The sequence below is a fragment of the Cebus imitator genome, unplaced genomic scaffold (genome assembly GCF_001604975.1).
Source record: "Cebus imitator isolate Cc_AM_T3 unplaced genomic scaffold, Cebus_imitator-1.0 Scaffold606, whole genome shotgun sequence".
NCBI classification, from domain to species: Eukaryota; Metazoa; Chordata; class Mammalia; order Primates; family Cebidae; genus Cebus; species Cebus imitator.
In genome coordinates, this window is record NW_016107921.1 from 911691 (window position 1) to 934442 (window position 22752).

General features: G+C 36.7%; 1 protein-coding gene and 1 pseudogene across 4 annotated transcripts in view; both read right to left on the reverse strand.

Moving 5' to 3' along the window:
- Nucleotides 1-893: 893 nt before the first annotated feature.
- On the reverse strand, nucleotides 894-2179 carry LOC108294834 (annotated as a pseudogene). The gene has a single exon (XR_005198042.1). The product of XR_005198042.1 is annotated as a pumilio homolog 3-like (transcript).
- A 1379-nt stretch (nucleotides 2180-3558) lies between these two features.
- The window catches only part of TET2 (tet methylcytosine dioxygenase 2), a 45609-nt gene continuing 26415 nt past the window's right edge, over nucleotides 3559-22752 (reverse strand). For 2 of the 3 annotated variants that reach the window (XR_005198044.1, XM_017516829.2), the window contains 4 exons: nucleotides 21771-21860; nucleotides 13575-13712; nucleotides 10457-10811; nucleotides 3559-8280 (listed from right to left, as the gene is read on the reverse strand). Coding sequence is in view for 2 of the 3 variants with exons in the window: in XM_017516829.2 (XP_017372318.1) it covers nucleotides 6839-8280; nucleotides 10457-10811; nucleotides 13575-13712; nucleotides 21771-21860 (2025 nt within the window). In the remaining variant the exon portion in view is untranslated. Of the gene's footprint in view, nucleotides 8281-10456; nucleotides 10812-13574; nucleotides 13713-21770; nucleotides 21861-22752 lie in introns of those variants that run through there. The other variant, XM_037734333.1, reaches the window with a different exon arrangement.

Genomic DNA, 22752 nt, shown 5'->3' on the forward strand with positions numbered 1-22752 from the left:
CCACTATACTCCAGCCTGGGTGACGGAGCAAGATTCCATCTCAGAAAACAAACAAACAAAAATTAGTAGAGTGACTATACTTAAGAAAAATGTTGTACTTGGGTGATGGATACCCTAAATACCCTGAGTTGATCACTATGCACTATACATACCTAACAAACTTTCTCACATATCTCATAAATGTGTATCAAAAAAAATTCATTAGAGTAAAATGCCATATGGAGGACACAAGTTCCTTTTGAAACAGCATAAAAAGAAGCCCCTTCAAAAAACCGTATTTGTTGCATACATATGCAAGGGAAAGTGTGGATCCTTTAAAGAATGAATTTTGGATGAGAAAACTAAGGAAACTACCTGGTAAGAGAGGAGAATTGAGGCAGGTAGCCTCTAATATATGACAAAAGTATCTTTGTTCTTTGAAACAGAATTCTCCTAGTCAAACCAAAATAACGTAAATGAGTTAATTCTTTTCTACGCATCTCTTGTGAATACTTTCTCATTCTTTCAACAAATTTGGCTGTATTGACAGGGGAGGGAGAAAGTCCCTGACCCCTTACTTGATAAGCTGAGTGACTGAAGTTAGTAAGGAAATGTCTTCACGAAACAAGCACTCCCCTCAAATCAACTTTGGGAAAAAAAGATGCTTCTCCAGACCTTCTTCTTCTGCTTCTTTTTATTTTTTTTTTAAATACTCGCCTCCAGATGGCCTTTAAACCAACAAAATCCATCTACCATTCTCCACACTCTAAGGATTAGGTGCCTTGTTAAAAAATGACTTTTCTCACTAAGTCTGGCTCTTACACAGCTGACGAGTTCTGGGCAGTGGAATCAGGCAGGACTCAAAGATAAGCTAGAATTACCCATAGTGGAAGGGTTTTTTAAAAAAACTTTTAAAGACCATTTTTAAAAACAATTTATATAAATAAATTTATATACAATGAAGAAACACATATACAGAGCACCCCAATTACCAGTACGGTGGACCCTAGCCCTTCTTTTCTGCATTGGGAAACAGAACAGAGAACAGAACAAATGATTCCATCTTCCTCTTAACTCTTTCCACCTATGTGCTCAGTTTTTCAAGTAGAGTTTCTATTCCTTTGCTGGTGTTTGGTTTTTTCCAATGTAGGAATCAAGCTTTTCAGTTCAGCTTTGACTTTGCAACTTCTGGGTCATAACTCTGGAGGAGGCTGGAAAGAATAATGGTACCTTGATTTACGCTAGCCCAAGACTTTTGGTTCTTCATACCAACATGCTCTACAAGTGTTTTTGCAAAACAACCTTCTCTCCCATTTTCTTTCATCTTTTTATCTTGTTCTATTAGCCACTTCAGAACTAGATGTCCTGCAGGATGTTCTGCCGTGTGAAGCTCTCCATCCTGCCAGCAGGATGCAGTTCTGTTGCTGCCAAGCTGGCGATGGCATTCATGGCAGGCTGAAAATCTCCAATGGCAGATCCCAGAATGTCAGACATCAACACACACGCACACTATCTAGCACCACCTCTTGGGGGTGTTCTTGCAGGTAGCTTAACAAAGCTGGAGAAATGGATTCTAGGAGCTCCCGTCTGTGGACCTCTATATCTTTCTGTTTGCATTTCCATCTCCTTTTTGCATAACTTCAATGATTTCTCGAACTGTATGTGCAGGATCTCTGGGGCTTAGTAAGTATAATTGGACCTTCCTTCCATATTTATCATTTACTGTGTTAAGCAACAAACGAATAATTTCTGATATGATTATCTGCTTCACAAGCTTAGTATCATCAATACAATCAAATGCCGCCAGTAAAACCAAATGGGAGTATTGGCCATTAGCCACCTTTTCAACATAAGTCTTCATTGTTTTCACAATCACTTTCCTGTCTTTGGGGGTACTGTGCGACAGGCACTTCATGGCCACTCTGGCGCCATCGTGTGTGTGTGCCAGGTATACCAGCGCTTCACAGATGGCCTCTATCATTTCTGATCTGAGTTTGGGGGGTACATAGGTAAAAAAGACCAAGAATACTTTATGCACCAAAAAGTGCTTAATCACAGCTTCCTTTTGGGTCATTGAAGTTAGAATCTGTTTCATTTCATCCATAATAAGCTCTAATTTTTCTGGCTGTACCTCTAATACTTTGTCCAGAGTTGAGTGATCTACTGACTTGTAAAGCTGAAATGTGTTCCCATAGGGTTTTTATGATAAACCAACTGAAAAGAGTGAGGAAGGAATGGGTGGTACTATGTGACAAGGTAGCTATGTGTGCTTACCAGAAAAGATATGTCCTTGATGTATATTTCCAGGAGAGGCAAGGGGCCAATAAAGCTTTGTGAATGGTGGCTCATCTGTCATTTCTATCTGTTTCCTCTGTTCAAGTCCACCTGCGGGCTCAGAAGCAGCATGCCTGCCCACACCTTCATTTATAGTATGCTAGCATCACCAGCCGCCACTAGTAGAGGTCGTAGCAGAATGGGGCTCTAGCAGCACAGGCTTTTGAGCTTGTGGAGTCTTACGTTCTCCCTGCCCTGGGCAGGGGAGATTTGCAAATGTGGAGTGGGAGGTTCCCAAGGTTCAGCCAGAAGATAGACGGTGAAATGAGGGTTGACAATGTGCTCAGAGGTTTGAAATTAAAAGAAAACAAAAGCCCAGTCATTAGATCGCTGTGTTTTAACAGTGATGTTGCTGCTTCACTTAATATCCTGGCTTGCAGAGTATCTTGGCTTGCAGAGTCCTGGAGGAATCTCCCAGTCAATGAGCTCAGAGATTACTAAATGGTAGTTCCTGGGTGGCACTATTTGAATCAGATTTGGCCCAGGCTGAGCAGAGAGAAATGTTGAGAAGGGGAATTCCTTTACTTCATGCATGATGAAAATAATTTCTCTGCCAATTGGGAAGGAGTGGAGGGCTGGAAGATTCCTATAATTATTGTTTAATATCTTGCAGTTCTAGTAAGTGTTTCAGCTGGAGTGAACTGATATTAATATATGGGATGATTCACACGGCAGAGAATGGGTAGAGATAAGGAGGATTTAGCCTCAAGCTCCCTGAAGCCATGTGGAACTGGATAAGGACAAGTATGTTTGTCTGATGCCTGCCAGGCCACCTATCCCCACTCCTCTTGCCTACCACTTCCCTGCCTTTCTGATGTACAGGAAAAAGTATTTTCCCTTAAGAAGAGAAGGCAAGAAGTGGAAGGTGAGACTTGGAAAACAGAGTTGGCCTTAGATCTAAGCAATATGAATTCAAACTTAGTGCACGTGCTATTACTGAGAGCCTTCACAGAACACTGGAAGGGACAATCTAAGATTAGAGGTGCTTTACTTTATAACTGATTTATACTGTCTACACATGGAGCAAAGTGAATATACTAAAAAGTCAGTTGGAAGAAAAAGTGAGTGAATATCTAGACTATTTAACAACAGAAACACTTTGGCCTTAATTGTTTGAGTATTATCTTAGATGCAGTTTAACATTATGACTAACCATCTTAAAAGTGTCATTAAAAATAATTTTTATTCCCTTTTCATTGAGGTGGCAGTCATTCAAGTACTAAAAAAACTTCAGGAGGACAACACTTAGAGTGCATTAAATAAATATAAATTTTATTAAAAACACTCACATAGCGTTATCAGGAATGATATAATAATAGCTTTCAAATAACCTGCATTCATAACATTACAATACTTACAGTATTTATAACCATCCTCAGATCTTATAAACAAACCAAACATCTCATGAAAATAAAATGAAACTAGTTAAAAAAAAATAAAGCATAGAAAAATGCACACAAAAGTTCATTATCTTAGTGTCAAACTGCAAGAGTTTTCTACACAAGTTAACCACTAGCTTTAGAAGTGAACTGTACATCACTGTGCGTCAATCAAGATGAAAAATTCATTCAAGTAAAGTTGACACCACTCAGAAGCATTTTCAAGTATGGCTATATAGTCAACCTGATATTCCTATATTAGCAAATTGTAGATCTGCTTTCCATTCATTCTAACTGAGGCAGGTTTTATATTTACAATTATAGATCTGATATTTACAATATGCCATTCAATTCCTTCTCTTCCTTATGTAACCTCTCCCCAACCCCCAAACTATGCTTCCTGCTCTTTTCGGCCAGCAGTTTAACAAATGACAGTAGGTGACATAGAAATCAAATATTAAGAATGGCTAATCAAAATCACCAAATGTACATACAAATGTTTTGAGCTAGATATTATGGTAATAATATATAAAACATTAAAATCATGTGGTTTGTAAGCAAAGCAAAGATTTTTGGACATGTCTGTAAATTGGACAAAATCACAAATTTGATAAATCTTTTAAAAAGACAAAAGCCATCTTATAAGGATTTGACCAATAAAACCCAAAGGCCTCCTCTGATTAAGAATTTATTTTAAATACTAGTAAGCAAAAATGTATTTAGGTCAAAATGTAATTGTACAGTCTATTGCACACCATACCTGTAGGTGTCTGCCTGTTTAAGGGAAGTCCTTATGGAGTATATACCTTCAGTGATTACAGGATCAAAAAAACTTCATTTAGAGAGTTAAAAGACTCTGGCCAAGAGCCACTTGCCAAACTCTCCTGCCTTACAATTTTCCCTTTATCAACTCAGTGCATTCTATTTTCATGTAATTTTTTTTTTTCCTGCTTGAAACAGTCAAAAGATTCCTCAAACTTTTAAAATTCTTTTCTTTACAATAAAAAGAGCCAACAGATTTACAAAATTAGTTTTAGTTACATCAGTACATGTACAAGTAAAATAGAAGGGATTCAAAATAAAAGGGTTAAATCCCTGACAAGGAATATATTTATTAACCTACAACAATTTTACATAAACACAGGTGACATGTTGGCATAAGGAGAACATGAGCTGAAATATCCCTGAATTTTTAGAACAAAAAGGTTGAAGTTCAAGTTATACTTGCTAAGAAATCAAGTATTGAAAAAAGTTTTTTTTTTTTTTTTTTTTTTTAATAATAAAAAAAAGGACTTGGAAAAAAAATGATGGTACACAATGCTTTCACTCTCAGTTCAATATCCTATTGCCAAACTAGTGTTGAGGTATATGACAAGTAGGAACATCACTCAAACATTTAATGACTTCTTAGCTCACATTATGATATATTTGTAGCAGGCTGAGTAGCACCATCATGATGTGAATTCTGCTTCAAACTCATATATATGTATATAATTTTTTTTACAGTACTAAAATACTAAAGCATTGCGTTAAAAAAGTTTTGTTTACAATTTAATTTACTATACAACTCTTTCACTTCTTCTTTATACAAATTAATGATTTAAAACCACCACAGCAAACCAGCTGCCTGTTTTTGTTTCTTTTTAACTGACAGATTCACATGGAACTAACCCTGTTTATTCATCTTACGCAGGCATCAGTCTGCTCACTCTTCTTGTTAGAGAGGACACTTAAGCTAAGAAATGGCAACATCACAATGTACATAATTATCAACACAAAGGCAGACTGCCATTCAGTTCTCTGAAGAGCATACAGATCCATCAAATAGCATAGGCTTCAGTGAACTAGCTTTGCTGAGTCTGTAGCATGCGGCTAATTATTACCTGCAGTTAATAGAAAATTCTTAAAACTGTACATATTTGAGCAATGAACTTGTCATACAATTTTGTAGAAAACTGTTTTACAGTATAGCATGTGAGATGAGCACCAGAAAACATGTTTTGTGGACTAACGTATTCCCTTGAATCCAGTAAGCCCCACTGTGGATTTAACTGGCTGTGTTAAAAATGGACACATTGCTCATCAGCAGATGCATGGCTAAAAGCAAAAATATTTTAAAAGCTTTCCTCGTTTCCTTAAAAAAATCAACTTTGCATTCTAAAATGAAAGTAAACTTGTTTTTTAAACATCTTAGTACCTTAGCATTGTTCAAGTTGTCAAAGCTTAGGTAGACAAAGTGCTTCTAAAACACCATTTAAAATATTTATACATATACATGTGTGTGCACATATACATGTTTGTGTATATATGTACATATATACGTTTATTGTCCTACAAGGACTTCACTGGATGAGCAAAATCCAGAGGCCTTTAAAATGTCCACATTTTAAAAACTAAGCTTGTGTAAGAATAGATAAGTATGATAAAAACTTGAATGAAAAGGTACCCCTATTACTTAAGGGCACTGGAGTACACTGACAGCATCTTGATGATATAAAGGCATTAAATTTTCAAATATTAAAGACACCATTTTCTTAGCACCATTTCTTAAAACATCCAAACAAATTCAGTGTTTTCCTGTTACTCATTTATGCTTCCTGTAGCTATTTTGATAAATAAACGTTAATATTAAGATTACAGTAAAAACTGCATTTCAGAAAGCCATATTTCCAGTATTTCAGTACATCATATATTCAGCACCAGATGGTATTTTAAGATTCCTGTCACTGTAATACTACAGTACTTGTTTGATTTATGTTCCATGACTATGCAAACTTGGTATTATTAAAAGTAGTCACAGATGTGTAGACTTGTAAGGGGGGGAAATCACATTTACATATCATCTCGTCCAATAATAGAACCAGTGTTTAAAAATGTAAATTGCAGAACACTTTCTTCCCCACCTTCTTTTTGCATAGAATGCTTTGGTCTTTTCCTAGATGCCATCTGTGACCACTTGGGAGTCAGTGAAAATTAAGTGCTATGGTAAGATTACCTCTTTTTTTTTGCTGGTGAGCTGAGGTTTTTCCCACCACACTTGTCATAAATACTGTGACCTTTCCCCACTGCCCACGTCACGATAACTACACTACTGACAGGTTGGTTGTGGTCTTTTCAAATGAGGTAACCAACAAAAAGGGGTGATATCATATATATCTGTTGTAAGGCCCTGTGACCCGAGTGAAGGCATATGGAGATGTAGTTACTGTGGAGTCTGTGGTCACGGACATGGTCCTTTCAGCAAGGGACTTGATGAAGCGCAGGTATGTGGGCTCTGAAGGTTCATGTGGCTCAGTGGGCTCCCGTTTCACTTTTTTGCCATGGGATTTTTGAGGCACATAGTCTGGGCCATACTTTTCAGACTCTTCCTCTTTCTCACGGGCTTTTTCAGCCATTTTGGCTTCCCAAAGAGCCAAGCCATGTTTTGGTTCGTTCATGCTCTTATGCTGGTAAAAGACGAGTGAGATCCTGGTGGGGTGATTCCTGTTGGGATTCTTTAAAGGGGTTGTAGCATGCAGCTCACGCTTTGCACACTCAATGAGAATTGACCCATGAGTTGGAGCCACGGCCACTCCCCCAATGTCAGGATCCAGAAAGCTCTGCTCGCTGTCTGACCAGACCTCATCATTGTCCTCTGCAGCAGAAGCCACACCCTGCACGGGTGTCAATGGCTGCTTTTCCTGACCATTAGCATCACTTATTTTGTGTAAGCCTCCTTGGACACAAGCAGTTCTATCATGGTTAAGAGCTGGAAGCATCTTTGATAACCCATTAGCTGTGTGGGAAAGCATGTCATTCTCCTTGTTTTGGAGATGCAGAGCATGAAGGGAGCTGTTGAACATGCCTGGAGCTGCACTGTAGTTATGGATTATGTGAGATGGTGAATGATGTTCACCATTTTTATAGTCCATGTTTGGATTACTCAAATTGGGTGGTAATCTAGAGGTGGCTCCCGTGAAGTGGCCATCCACCTCATGAGTAGAATAAGGAGGCAACGTCCCTATGTGATGTACATTTGGTCTAATGGTACAACTGCTGAAACCATCTCCCTGTATACTTTGGTTTCCATAACCTAAGTATTTAGATGTAAAACTCTGGCTATTTCCAAACCTTGGCTGGTAAACTGTATGGATGGGTGGTAGATTTAGCTTAGACAGAGGGTCTTGGTTTGGATACCTATACAGATCCATGGGCTGAGACTGGGGAGAATAGGAACTCAGATATGGGGAGCAGTTGTCCACTGATAGGTTTCCATTGCATTGATATGATGAATATTGGTTATTCTGATTCAAAAGCCCAGGGTAAGGGTTCATGGGATTAGAAGAATTCAAATATGAACCTACAGCTTGAGATGAGGTGGAATAGAAGTTGCTTCCATAGATATCTGAAGTGTGTGAAGAGCTTGGATACGGACCAACCAGATTGGGCTGTCTCACGTATGGATTTGTGGATCCAGAAGCAGAATAGGAGTTGACAGACTCTGTCTGAGGGTGATGTGGCTGCTGCTGCTGGGGCTGTGGTGGGTTCTTCTGTAGAGGCTGGAGCTGCTCGGACTGCTGCATGACTGGTCCTGGAAGTCGCAAAAGTTCTGTGGGCAGGGTAAGAGGGAACAGAAACAGATATCTCTGATGTTGATGATTATTTTATGAAGGTTAGCGAGGATACTTAAATGTGTGTAAGAAACTCCACTAGGAATATACAATACCTATTAAGCAGAGATAAGAGCAAAGTCAGGTTTCTGATCACTGTCCAGCACAATTTTTTATCTTAGGTATGAGAAATGCAGAACTTAGTGGAGAAAAAAAAAGTAATAAACATCCAAGGCCATTCCATTGAAAGCAACATCTTCTCTGGAACTTCTGAACATGCCTTTGCTTGAAGTGCCCTCCTTTTTCCTCCCCGTCTCCCTACCCTTCCTTGGTGTAGTCATCCCTTCCTCAAGGGACCACTGTGACCTCATCTTCTAGTGCTTTTATAATACTCAATGCAAACATAGATCTGATAAAGCAATACTCACAATGTATTACAGTTATGTTTTTAGTCCTCTCCTCACCCCCACTGGTAAATAAATTCCTAAATGGGAGGGACAATGTCTTATTTTACTTTATTTCTTTATTTCCTGGCATGCAATGGAACTTGCTACATAATTAAAATAAGATTTGTTATGCAAGGTTCAGGAATGTTGTGAAAAAAAGAATGACACGCATTTAAACACAAAAAGCATCTTATATAATCAGCAAATGCTACTTTATGAGTAGGCTTTCCAGAAAGGAAGTTAACACAGCTGTAGATAACACTTAAAGAAACTTTCAGCTTTGTATGTGAAACTTTTAAAAGTCATACTTGTGTTTTGATCTAACTTTAAAAAGTCTTATGAGTTAAGAACAAATAGATAAAACTGCAATGGCAGTTCTGAGAACAGAAGTGATTATAACCTGCAGAAGCCAGTTGAAAGGGAGCAGAGACCAAGTTCTGTCTGGTAACATTTCACAGCTAACCTAAAGGAGATATCAGGGAGGAACAGTTTTTACTTAGTGTAAGTCAACCAGTCAATAAACACTTATCAAGCATCTTTAGCATACTGTTCTAAATTAGTTAACCTAGTTCCTCTGAGCTTGGCAATGAATCAGTAGAGAAATTTGGCTTTATGAAGCAGTAAAGATGGTTAGTTTTAAGCAAACTGGTATACTAAACTTAAAATATACACATTTTGCTTTTGTTAATGGCCAGGCCAATACCATATCCAAATTTTGGATTTTTTTTTTTTTAAACCATACTAATTACAGACATAAGAGGCTATAGAAAGAAAATAACTTAGTATTCATGAATAATGTTCTATTGTTAACTACTACAGCTGTAATCTATTTCGATGGGTAAAAATTTTGTAGGATACCTACATGTGGAACCTCTCCTTAACCACAGAGTCAACATGTCTAAGGAAAGGTATTTTATTCTCCTTTCTCTATAAATTGCAGTTTTTTTCAAACTTTTTATTTCAATAAATAGTACTGTTTTAGAAACCTAAAACAGTAGGTTAAGTTTAAAACTTTGGAGTCATCTTTAAATTTTTCTTTTCTTTCATTCCAGTGTTCTGTCACCAATGTATTGATTTTCTTTTTCCCATTTTGGAAGAGCTCATTTGCACCATTTTGTTTTATCTTTATGCTACCAACAAAATTCAAGGTCTTGTTACCTCAGTCCTGGTTTACGGTGCCTGTCTCCAAACCATTAGCTCCTCTACTAATTTGGCCTACTGCTAGATTACAATGAATTTCATTATATCACCTACCTGTTAAAAAATGTTGCTGTTTGTTATAGGATAAAATCCAAACTTTTCCATATTTTCCATGTTATTGGGTGATATCTCATTACCATCTCTGAGAGCAAAGCCTGGCCCTTGCTACTTTAGAGAAGACTCTGGCACAGAACTAAGACCATAACTGATGTAACTTTCCAAAATTAACAATGTTCATTTTATAATGACAGCACATAGACGCATGGAGGCGGGGGGACAACACACACTGGGGCCTGTTGGCAGGGGTGAATCTGGAAGAATAGTTAATGGATGCTGGGCTTAATACATAGGTAATGGGTTGATCTGTGCAGCAAATCACCATGGCACATGTTTACCTATGTACCACACCTGCACATCCTGCACGTGTACCCCAGAACTTAAACGTTGATGGGGCAAAAAAAAAAAACAGAACAATGTTCATTTTTAATAGACCATACAACATATTTATCTACAAATACTTTACATTTACCTGCCAACTGCTTAGCCTGGCTTGCGTTTTCAGTTTGTTTTGTACGTGAGGAGGCTGACTTTTCCTTTTCATTTTTATTCGAGCTGTTGTCCAGGGAGGAAAGCTTTTCAGCTGCAGCTTTCTTGGCTTCTAGTTTCCTTTGTCGGCAAGTCTTGACTGGCTCTGCTAACATCCTGACTTTTCGCCGAAAAGAACTCAGTACCTGAATAGCACCACTCCGTTTTTTCTCCTCCTGAGCTTCTACACTCCCAAACTCATCCACATCAGAGACTTTGTATAATGGCAGAACGTGAAGCTGCTCATCCTCAGGTTTTCCTCCAATTTCTCGATTGTCTTCTCTAGTGAGAGTGCATACCTGGCAGGAAAGACAGACATTACAACCTCAGCAACAGGTCCAAAAGAAAATGTGTGTGTGTGTATCTGTCACCTCTCAGTACCCAGATTTGTGCTGGTGATCAAGTTGCTCCAGATCAATGACATGTATATTACCATAAAACCATTCTACCTGTTATTAATGAAAATAGCATCAAGATGGTACAGGGAGATAAAGACAAATTGACACTGCCACCCACCCTTTCCCTGAGTCTATCAGGAACTGTTACTGTGGTGACCCTTGTTCTTCACATACGTTTCTGACTATGGGAAGAAGCAACACTCCCCAAAATGAAGCACTCTCTCACTTTTCACCCTTCAAAAATAGATGTGCGAGATGTGAAGCCTCTTCAAAAACAGGCAAAAAGTTTTTTCTATGAAATGACTTCCTCTGTTTTTGGTAGTATCACATTTGCCTCATCTCACAATTCTGAACGCAAATTTCATGTCTTTCCACATACCTGACAGCAAACTCTCTATGCTTAAGAAATTTCCATAAGATAACTGAAGTAAACATATAAAAAATGAAAATCTAAAGATTTGGCTGATATAGGTAATATGCAACTTAATAGTATTTTTTTAACCTATTTTTTTTTTCTCTTTCTTTGTACTTTGTCAAACCTAACTTTGTTTCTCTTCTCTTCATTTATTTTCTGAAACATACAAGTAGGTACTCTGAAAAGGGTAGGGGATGGAGGGAGGAAAGCTACATCTGTTGCCTTGATAATTAAATGGTACTTTTTTCTTTGGTTACCACAATTATATTGGTTTTGGTAAAGGATTATTTGTGGTTTTAAAATACTAGCTTTTTAGTATTTAGTGTTTTTGATGAATGGAGACAAGGTGATCTAGAATAAAATCATTAGAAGATACTCTTGAGAGAACTGTGATCATAACAGACTGACTTTCAACATGACTTTAACATGAGATGGTATTAATGAGCCTCTCACTTCCTGCACAGAAAAGTCTTCAAATGCATGTCTCTGAGCACCTTGTTACTTTCCCCATACATATGTAACCCTATTCAGTTCTCATCTAGTGCTCCTTTCCATTTTACTTCACAGAACCCATGCTCTATCGGAAGCAAATTCTCCTTTCTAAACATCCTTCTCATTATCTTACTCTCTATCACCTTGCTGGAATGAAATCTGGTTATATTCAGGATGTACTATAACTCCAGTTATCATTTACTTCTGCTTTTCAGAAACTAGCATAGCCTCCTAATAATGAGCAGGTGCTGAGAACATGACAAGTGATGATTTTAGTTGTTGTGGTTGTTGGTAGGTCTTGTGTTTGTTCTGGATCAAAAGTTAGCAAACTAGAACCTGTGGCTAATGTGTCTCACAACTTGTGTTTGTATGGCCAGTAAATTAAGAATGGGTTTTAAATTTTCAAGGAGTTAAAAAAACCCACCAAGCAATGTGATAGAGACCCTGTGTAGGCTGTAATGCCTAAAATATTTACCATCTTGCCCTTTGTAGAGAAGAGTTTTCCAGTCTCTGACCTAGACTATTAAATGAATACCTTCTCTGCTTCTCAACAAAAACTTCACACCAGCTTTTTCAAATTATTTCAGCTATTATCTAGTACCTCCCTGAATTCTCTTCTGCCTTAGAATATGACTTTAATATCTGACATCTATTTCCATATTCTCACTGGCCATCTTCCTCAACTACACTTACATCCATGTTGATGATTCATTAGATGATTGATTTATAGTTTTCTCAACAGAGCCTTTTGTTCTTTATCTCTACTCAGGGTCATCCCTTTACATGCAAAATTATACCCTGAATTTTGTTGGTATAGAACAGTCCTCCACCCTAAGAACTTAGAAAAATTTTTTTTTCCATTCACCACTGCCTCCTATTACAACTAATCCAGTTCACCCACTGTAATATGTAGTCGGGCTCTTTTGCACTGTGAATCTTTTACAGTAGGTTACCATAGTTACTGTGACAATGATGATGTATTTCTCATTTATGCTTCTCTCTCGGTAAGGTGAACTGGTACCTTGGCTTGTATATGGCTTTTTGCTTAACTGATTATAACGTACCAGGCAATTGGCACTGAATTTTGAGATTTTCCTGGCAGTTAACTGTAACTGGCAATGCATAGTCACCAGTTTAATTAGCACCAAGGATGTTCATGTTTCTCACATGCTTGTCAACACAATTGACTGGACACTAACGTGCCAACTTATCATGAGAGTGCTAGTTATGCCAAAGACGGTCACTTTGCAACAGGAATTTATTCACGAAAATACTGTTGTCCAGTGAAACCTGCAGATAACATATTACTCTAACCAAATGCTACTAAATTCCTGTGTTCTGCTCCTCGACATGAGATATGGCTGCTGATATGGTTTGGTTGTGTCCCCACCCACCTCTCATCTTGAACTGTAGCTCCCATAATTCCCATGTGTTGTGGGAAGAATCAGCGGGAGGTAACTGAATCATGGGGGTGGATCTTTCCCGTCTTGTTCTTGAGATGATGAATACGTCTCGGGAGATCTGATGATTTTATAAAGGGGAGTTCCCCTGCACATGCTCTCTTGCCTGCCACCATGTAAGACGTGACTTTGTTCCTCATTTGCTGTCAGCTATGATTGTGAGGCCTCCTCAGCCATGTGGAACTGTAAGTCAATTAAATCTCTTTCCTTTATAAACTACCCAGTCTTGGGTATGTCTTTATTAGCAGTGTGAGAACAGACTCAGACAGCTACTAAGCTGTCCTCATCCCAACTTACCAGTGTGCTGCCATTCTGCATGTTGTGCAAGTCTCTATGGGCATGAGCACAGAAGTCCAGACATGCAGTGACCCCTGAGAATGGACGGCCTTCCTTCAGCCCCAGACGGCACTCTGGTGCTCTGTGTTCATATTCAATCTGAAAAATGAAAGTGTGTGTATGTGAATGGGTAAGTAGTTAGTTTTACTCTTAGACCAAAAAACTCACTAGTATTTAGACCATTTAAAACTTAAAAAAATGTTTTAATCTTTATATCCAGAAACAAAATGGAATGACACAAAATATAGCAAATATCTTGATGTGGTAAAGTTTTTATTTTACAGTGTTATTGAGGCCATAATTGACATACACTAAATAGCATATATTTAAAGTGTGCAATTTGAGTTTTGATATATGTATTTGTCACAATCAAAATAAAGTGCATATTCATCACTTTTAAAAGTTTCCTCATGCCCTTGTATAATTTATGCTTCCTGCTTTGTTCCCAGGCAACTACTAATCTTTCTATCACTCCAGGTTAATTTTCATTTTCTAGAATTTCATATAAATTGATTTATTTGCAGTTAATTTTTATAAATGGTGTGAATTAAGGGTCAAGATTACTTTTTCCCATACGGCTATCCAACTGTTCAGATACCGTTGGATAAAATGGTTATCCCTTCCCAATTGAATAGCCCTTTGTTAAAAATCAATTGACCATATATATTGGGTCTACTTAAGGACTCTCTATTCTGATACACTAGTGTTTAATGGTGCATATGTAGGTATGTCATATCACACTTTAAAAAAATTATTTATGTATTAAGACAGTCTCACTCTGTCACCCAGGCTGGAGTGCAGTGATATGATCTGGGCTCACTGCAACCTCTGCCTCCTGGGTTCAAGTGATTCTCAGGCCTTAGCCTCTCAAGCAGCTGGGACTATAAGCTCATGCCATCATGCCCCACTAATTTTTTGTATTTTATTAGAGATGAGGTTTCCCCATGTTGGCCAGGCTGGTCTCAAACTCCTGTCCTCAAGTGATCTGCCCACCCTGGCGCCTCAAAGTGCTGCGATTACAGGTGTGAGCCACTGCACCTGGCCAATATCAAACTCTCCTGACAGTAGCAAGTATAGATTTTAGTAAACCTTGAAACCAAGCAATATATAGCCTCAAATTCTGCTCTTCTTTTAAAATATTGTTTGACTATTCCAAGTCCTTTGCATTTCCAAATATATAAACTTTAGAGCCATCTTGTCCGATTTATTCAAAAAACCTGTTGAGGTTCTGAAACATCATGTATTGAACATATTAATTAGTTTGGGGAGAACAGACATCTTAATAATATTTAGTCTTCTGAACTATGAACATAGTGTATCTCTCCAGTTACTGAAGTCTTCTATAATTCATCTCAGCAGTGTTTTAGTTTCCAGTATATAATCTTAGATATTTTGTCAAATTTATGCCTAAGAATTTCATATTTCTGATGTTATTTTAATGGTTTATTTTGATTCATTTATTGCTAGTATATAAAAATACACCTGAATTTTGTAACTTTGCTAAATTCATTTTTTTGGGTAGATTTTTTTCAAACTTCTTATACGGATAAACATGTCATCTGCAAATAATGACCGTTTTAGTTTTTCCTACCCAATCTTGACTGCTTTTTTTCTTACCTTATCGCACTTTCTAAAATTTACCGTTTGATGTTGAATAGAGAAGTGGTTGGTTAAAAACGGACATGGTTGTCCTGTTTCTTATCTTAGGGGTAAAGTATTAGTCTTTCACCACTAAGTAAAATGTTAGCTTTTGGCTTTTCATTTATGCATTTAATAGGTTGAGAAAGTGTCCTTTTATGAATGTTGAATGTTATCAAATGGTTTTTCTGTACCTACTGCAATAATCATATATTTTTTTTCCTGTTATGTCTTTTTAACGTCATTTTTTGTGTTTAAAAGTATCCTTTTACTTGTATCTTTAAAGTGGTTTTCTTGGTTTTGCTTTTTTATTCAATATCACAAGCTCTGCCTTATAATTGGAGGTATTAACACTATTTACATTTAATGTGGTTGTTGATATAGTTGGGTTTAAATAAACCGTCTTGCTGTTTTTTATTTATATTTATCTTTTTTTGGTCCTATACATTTTTAGAAAACATTTTTGGGTTGATTTTATTTTTCTCTCTTTACTGGCTGATGAGCTATATTCCTTTATTTTTTTAAGTGGTGCTTGCTTTAAGGTACTCTAAATTCTCAGTTTATAGCCAAGTAATATACCCAGTCTATATATAGTGTAAGTACTTTACAATAATACACTTTCAATTCCTCAGCCTCTGTGCTACTTCTACATATTATAAACCTCATTGTTAATATATATTTAAAATAGCAAGTTACCTTTTAAAGACATTTTTTAAAAAGTATTTTAACCATGTTTACTATTTCTGATGCTTTTTATTTTATTATGTTGATCTAGATTTCTATCTGGTATCATGTTTTTTCTTCCTAAAGGATTTTAACATTTTAAAAGTGCTACTTTGCTTGTCGTGGATTCTTTCAGCTTTTGTATGTCTGAAAAAAATGCTCTTTGTTTTGCTTTCTTTTTTGAGAGCTGTTTTCATTGGTTAGATATTTCTGGGTTGACAGTCTTTTTCTTTTAGTATGTTAAAGATATCTCTGCTATATCTTCTCTCTTGCCTTTTTCTGAAGGAAGTCTCCTGTTTTTTCACTATGTGTGATATGTCCTTTCTTCTCCCTTTGCCTTTCTGATTTGCTCTTTATCACAAACTGTCAGCAAATTGATTATAATCTTTTGGTAGTCTCTTTCCATGTCTTTGTTTTTTAATCTGGGGTTTGCTGGGCTGCTGAGGACTGTGGGTTCACAGTTTTGAAGAAATTTCAAAAAAATTTGGCCATTGTTTCTTCACATTTTTTTTTCTGTCTCCCACCTACTTCTATAATACACATATATGAATGTAACAATATTGGCTAATAGGTCTTTTATATATTCATTTTTTTCAGTTTTGTTTTTTCTTTATATTGAAAAATTTCTATTGCTATATCTTCAAGTTCCTTAATCTGTAATTCCACCTAGTATATATTTTAATCTAGATATTATATACTTTTCACTTCCAGAAGGTCATTGTAGGGTATTTTAATATCTTCAAATCTTTCCTTATCACTCATGCTTTCCTCTGGCATTTTTAGCATATGAAATATGATAGCCATTTTCATGAACTTATCTACATATTGTATCACCTATGTCAGTTCTGGGACTATTTTTATTGATTTCCCCCGGCTCCTCAGTATGGGTTATATTTTTTTTCTTTGTACGCCTTATATTTTTTGATGGAATGTTAGACTATAAATTTTACCTTGTTGGTTGGTAGATTTCTCTTTTTTCTTTTAATTTTTGTACTGGGATGCAGTTAAATTACTTATCAGTTTGGTCCTTTTATGTTTTGATTTTAAGCATTTTTAGATGAGCTCAGAATAGTCAAATTTACTTCTACTACCAATGCAAGATAATTATGAATAGCTTATGTATTATGAAGTCTTCTCTGTCTGGCTGGTATGATCAGGAGCTATTCTAGGTCCTGTGTGAGATCAAGGGATTATCTGCCTGCTTCTTCAGATGGTTCTTTACTCAGCCCTGGCAGTTTTTTCACGTGTATGAGCTGTTCAATGCTCAGCTGCAGACTGGATCAGAACCCTCTGCAGGTCTCTTGAGCTCTTCTTAATAACGCTCCCTCCTCTCTGGTACTCCAGCCAGCTTGGTCTCTCCAAATTTTCAACTTTGTCTCCTTAATACAGAGATAATGCTGGGGTATGTGTGGTTTCCTACTGCCTACCCTGGAGCCTAATACTCTCTTCTGGAAGCAAACTGGGGTAATTATACGTTCATGTTTTTACTTCCTCTCTGGTGTCTCTGTCTCTCGAACTTCTTATTATATGTCTAAAAACCATTGTTTCATATATTTTGTCAGTTTTTTCTTAAATGTGTAAAGGCATATCTAGTCCCTATTACTCCATCATGTCTAGAAGATGAACCTGCATTATGATAAAAGTTTTTGGTGACTTCATATTATTTACTGTTGGATTTATATATGTATTTGTCTATCTAACCTCAAAAGATTTTGGCCAAAGGAAAATGAGGGTACCAACTACTGTTTTTCATAGCTATGTAGTTTGTGACTGTTTAGTTCATGCTGTGGTCTAGTTAGCTTTATTCTGTTCCTTGAACAAAAACAGATATACACGGCCGGGCGCGGTGGCTCAAGCCTATAATCCCAGCACTTTGGGAGGCCGAGGCGGGTGGATCACGAAGTCAAGAGATTGAGACCATCCTGGTCAACACGGTGAAACCCCGTCTCTACTAAAAATACAAAAAATTAGCTGGGCATGGTGGCGTGTGCCTGTAATCCCAGCTACTCAGGAGGCTGAGGCAAGAGAATTGCCTGAACCCAGGAGGCGGAGGTTGCGGTGAGCCGAGATCGCGCCATTGCACTCCAGCCTGGGTAACAAGAGCGAAACTCCGTCCCCCCCCCCAAAAAAAACAAAAAAAACCAAACACTTAGCTAGAAATTAGACAGACTTATGCCATCTCCTAAATATACCACACAGGATTTTGTGAATGAATTACTGGAAATCCATCTCCATGTCTGGAAGACAATTCTAAATGCATGGCTTTCTTATGGTCTTAGGTTGTACTGTTCAATATGGTAACCATTACCCATATGTGGCTATTTTTGTTGATTTTTAAATTAATTTAAACTCAATTACATTAGCCACATATCAACTGTTAAATAGTAACCATATGTGGCTAGTGGCTATTACACTGAACAGTGTAAATAGGGAATATTTCCATCATCATAAAAAGCTCTCTTAGAAGCATTTGTCTATAAGGTCATCTCCATGTATGATAAATAGCACATGAGTTTGAGATGCAAACCTGCTATTTCAGGTCTATTGTTAAATTGTAAGACAGGCATAGAGATAGAGCCAAATATAGAGTCTACTTGATAGACATGAAGAAAGGACACTTAAATGGAGAAAACTGAAACTCTAATTCCATGGGACTGACAGGAGAGATGCTGTGGAGAGCCAACTAAGCTTTAGCAATAAGACTTTATGAAATCAAGAAATAAAGCAAGGACAAATATTCAGACGTGAGAAACAGATAATATGCTCAGTTGGGGAAAGGTGGTGAGGATCAAATAGTAAGTTTTATGACAGCATCTATAACATCAAATGGTCTTCCCACGTACTGTGTGGAAACATCAAGTGGCTATTATTTTGATCTCTAAAGCATATTAACATATATGGATGAACATTACCAATAGTACCTACCACATAATATAAAAATATTATATCCATTCAGAAGCATCTCATCCATTTACAACTATTAATTATCTAGACATTACATCACACATTGTTTCATATATAAATACTGAAACACATATTGGGAATTACATCTACTTATCTTGTTATAACCTGAAAATTTTTGATGGCTTCATATTTTGGGTAATTAAGTTTTAGGAAATGCACAAAATAGTTATCCCCAAGTAATACATAATAGGGTAGAATACAAATGCTTAGAAAATACAGAGTGTATCAGACAGTCCATAATAAAAATCAAAGGAGCAAAAAGAACAATAATACTTTGTTATTCTGCCTCTTTCCTCAAGTGAAGCTATTTGATTAACAGCACCTATTAAAAATTCATTTAATAGAAAATGGCCCAACTTTAAATCTAGCAAGATAGACTCATTCACTTCCTTATTTTTATAGCTTGATTTATTTCAGAAGTTCTTGCCCAGAGTTAAATTTTTAAAACAGTATCAAAGCACTCCTTATACTTTGTGATGCTAGCTAAATAAAATAACAGTATTAATCTATTAGTAATTGCGTTTAAAATGCTTTTTATAGGTATTCATACACATTTCTAAAGACATGTTATGACATAAAATAACTTACAAATAGACCATCATTTAATTTGCCTCTACTGTTCCCACCAAAAAAAAAAAAAAAGTTTAGTTTGTCGAGGACTGTTAAAGTCCACAGTGGAAAAGAAGAGTAGCTAAATCATTTTAGGATTAATCCCCTATCCATGTCTGGTATGTAAACTGATCTAATCCCCTAAAAGTCTTTAATGTTATCAAGTAAATGACAGAGCACAAAGTTACACAGCCCCATACCTATTGCTCCTGTACATGCTGCTCTGGGTATCTTCTTATCACTTCCAGCTTTCTTCCATCCATCCATCTCCTGCTTTCACCTTTCCTCCTCCATTTCTTCTACTCCCTCACCCAGTGCTTGCTTCATTGGCTTCTCTTCCTCCACTCATGCCTACCATGATTGATGGCTCTAGAATCCTATCATCAGCCGTTTCTCCTCTTTATAATCTCTACTTTTAAAAACTCCTTTCATTCCTATGTATTCAACTTTAAGTCCTGCAGCCTTCTGCTAACTCTCAAATCTACAATGCTAGCCTGAATTTTTTTTCCTGATTCTCTAATTAACCTAGAAGCAAGTCAAGCCTAGCATGTCCAAAATTTTGATATCTCCCTGACACAAAACTTAGTGTTTTTGTTTTGTTTTGTTTTGTTTTTTTTTACTGATTTCTGATGCCAGTTAATAGAATTACCTGTCCAAACTAGAAATTTGTTGGATTTCCAAATTCTCTTCTGCTCATCCACACATCTAATTAGTCACCAAGTTCTCTAAGCTCCATCTTAGTGTACATACTTAATTCCTTTTTGCCATCACTCATGCCATTTCTTTAACTTAGGTCCTTAAAATCTCTTGCCCAATGATTGCAATAGCTTTATTCTCTCTAATCTTACATAGATTTATTTCCCTTACTTGGCTTTTAAGTGAACTTTTAAAAATATAAATTACTTCATTCCTCCATCCCCAACACACACTTGAAACACCCCAGTGGTTACCTACAGAATAAAGTTCAAAGATCTTCATTTAACATCTAAGGCCATTTGTGACATTACATCTAGTCTACTTTTAGGTTGTTTTTTCAGAAATGTGCACATATTTCTATTCCAGCTGTAATTGTGTAATTCTGAAATTGCTATTTTATATGACTCTGTCTTCTCTAGAGAAACAATTATTTTGTTTTTTGGCTTTTTTTAGAGTCTGGGTCTGTCTTTGTCACCCAGGATGGAGCACAGTGATGCAATCATGGCTCACTGAAGCCTTGAACTCCTGGTCCTGGGTAGCTGGGATTACAGGCATGAGCCACTGTACCCAGTTAAAGACAGAATTCTTTTTTTATTTTTTTGAGATAGAGTTTCACTCTTGTTGCCCAGGCTGGTGTGCAATGGCATAATCTTGGCTCACCGCAACCTCTGCCTCCTGGGTTCAAGCAATTCTCCTGCCTCAGCCTCCCAAGTAGCTGGGATTACAGGCATGCTCCAACTTGCCCAGCTAATTTTGTATTTTTAGTAGAGACGGGGTTTCTCCATGTTGGTCAGGCTGGTCTCAAACTCCTGACCTCAGGTGATCTGCCCACTTCGGCATCCCAAAGTGCTGGGATTAAAGGCATGAGCCACTGCACCTGGGAAAGATGGAATTCTTAAAGACAGTCAGAGATGGCACTGCTCATCTGTCACTGTTCCCAGTGACTAAATACAGTGTGTGTAACAGACTTTCACTTAATGCTTTTGTTGCTGATGTTACTGAAACAGTGAAGATTTTACAGTTTTTTGCCTTCCTCATGAGCAATTTCTGACCAAATCATCTGGCTGTCCTAAATAGCTATAGCTTAGAATACTCATATAAAATAGAACAAAAAATGTTTTTGCTTGGTTTATGAAGTCAAGGTCAAACAAAAAAGGAAGATCTGGCAAAATCTGACACATCTGGATACAAGTATATATACTTATAATGTTAGTATATGCATAGCTTTACATGAGTATTTGTAAGCTGATAAATTCTTATAAATACTCATTTATACTTAGACTTACAGTGAAAATAGTTAGTAATGGTTGGAACCTATAGTTTGGGCCACATAAAAAAATGTACTTTTGTATGGTATATTTTTCACATACTAGAAACTGAACACTGTAGTGGTTTCAACAATTAAGAGGAAAAGTTAGAATTTCTAACACATAAAAATCGTTGTTTGAAAAATATTTTTGGGCATAGGTAGGTCATTAGTAACAAATAAGTAAATTGTTATCATTGCCCATGATTATTTAAACTTACCTGATTATTATATGCATCAGGTGCAAGTTTCTTATATGTTGGTGCCATAAGAGTGGACAGGTTTTGCAAATGAGACTCCAGTTTCTCTTCCTGTATAAAGTGAATAATTCTACATATTAAATTTTAAGTTCATGCTCCCTATATGAGAAAGAGGCTATCAGTTAGATTATTCCCTTTACATTTTGAACCCAAAACACAATATATGTTGCCTTACTTAATAACCAAAGCATCTTTAAAACATGACCATTTCAAAGTGAAAGTCATAGGTTACATATCACTTCATTTTATATGTGCTAGCAAATATCTAGCTATTTGTTTTTTTCATAAGACTAATTGATTTTCTACTTTGCATGCTGATACTTTGCATTTTATACATACAAGCCTATGCCAGGAGTAGGGTTAGGGGAATGAAGCCATAAGGTCTTAAAGAGGTCACGTTTTTTGCTCTCACTGTTCAGTGAGCTACCAAGAAAGAGGAACTATTAAAAGAAAGTGTTTAACTTAATTTGTCCATTTCTAATCTTTATACTTTATGTTTATAAAGATAGTATTTCAAAATTTGACATGATCCATAGATCAAATAAAATTTACTGGATATTCAAATATGGATAAAATGCTGCAAAACTAAAATACAGGATATATGAAAAACTTTGCAGAATTTACTTGAAAGGGGAATGCTCAGTGACACCCCCACCTGCCCTGCTCATGAAGAACAGATTTTCCAAGTAATACACTGTTAAAAAAAAATGGTAGGTCATAATATTTAGTTGCTCCATTTATACTTAGAAGTCTTCATTTCTTAAAAAAATGTTGGGAGGCATAACCACCTGGCAGAGATGTAAATTTTAGAAGGTGAAGAGATTTCTGAACAGAGCCCTCCTATCTAACAGAGGCAATAAGTTACTAGGTATCCTCTGGATTGGGTTTACATGAAACCTGAAAGTAATAAATATTTATCACTTTATAAAATAGTGGTGAAAAA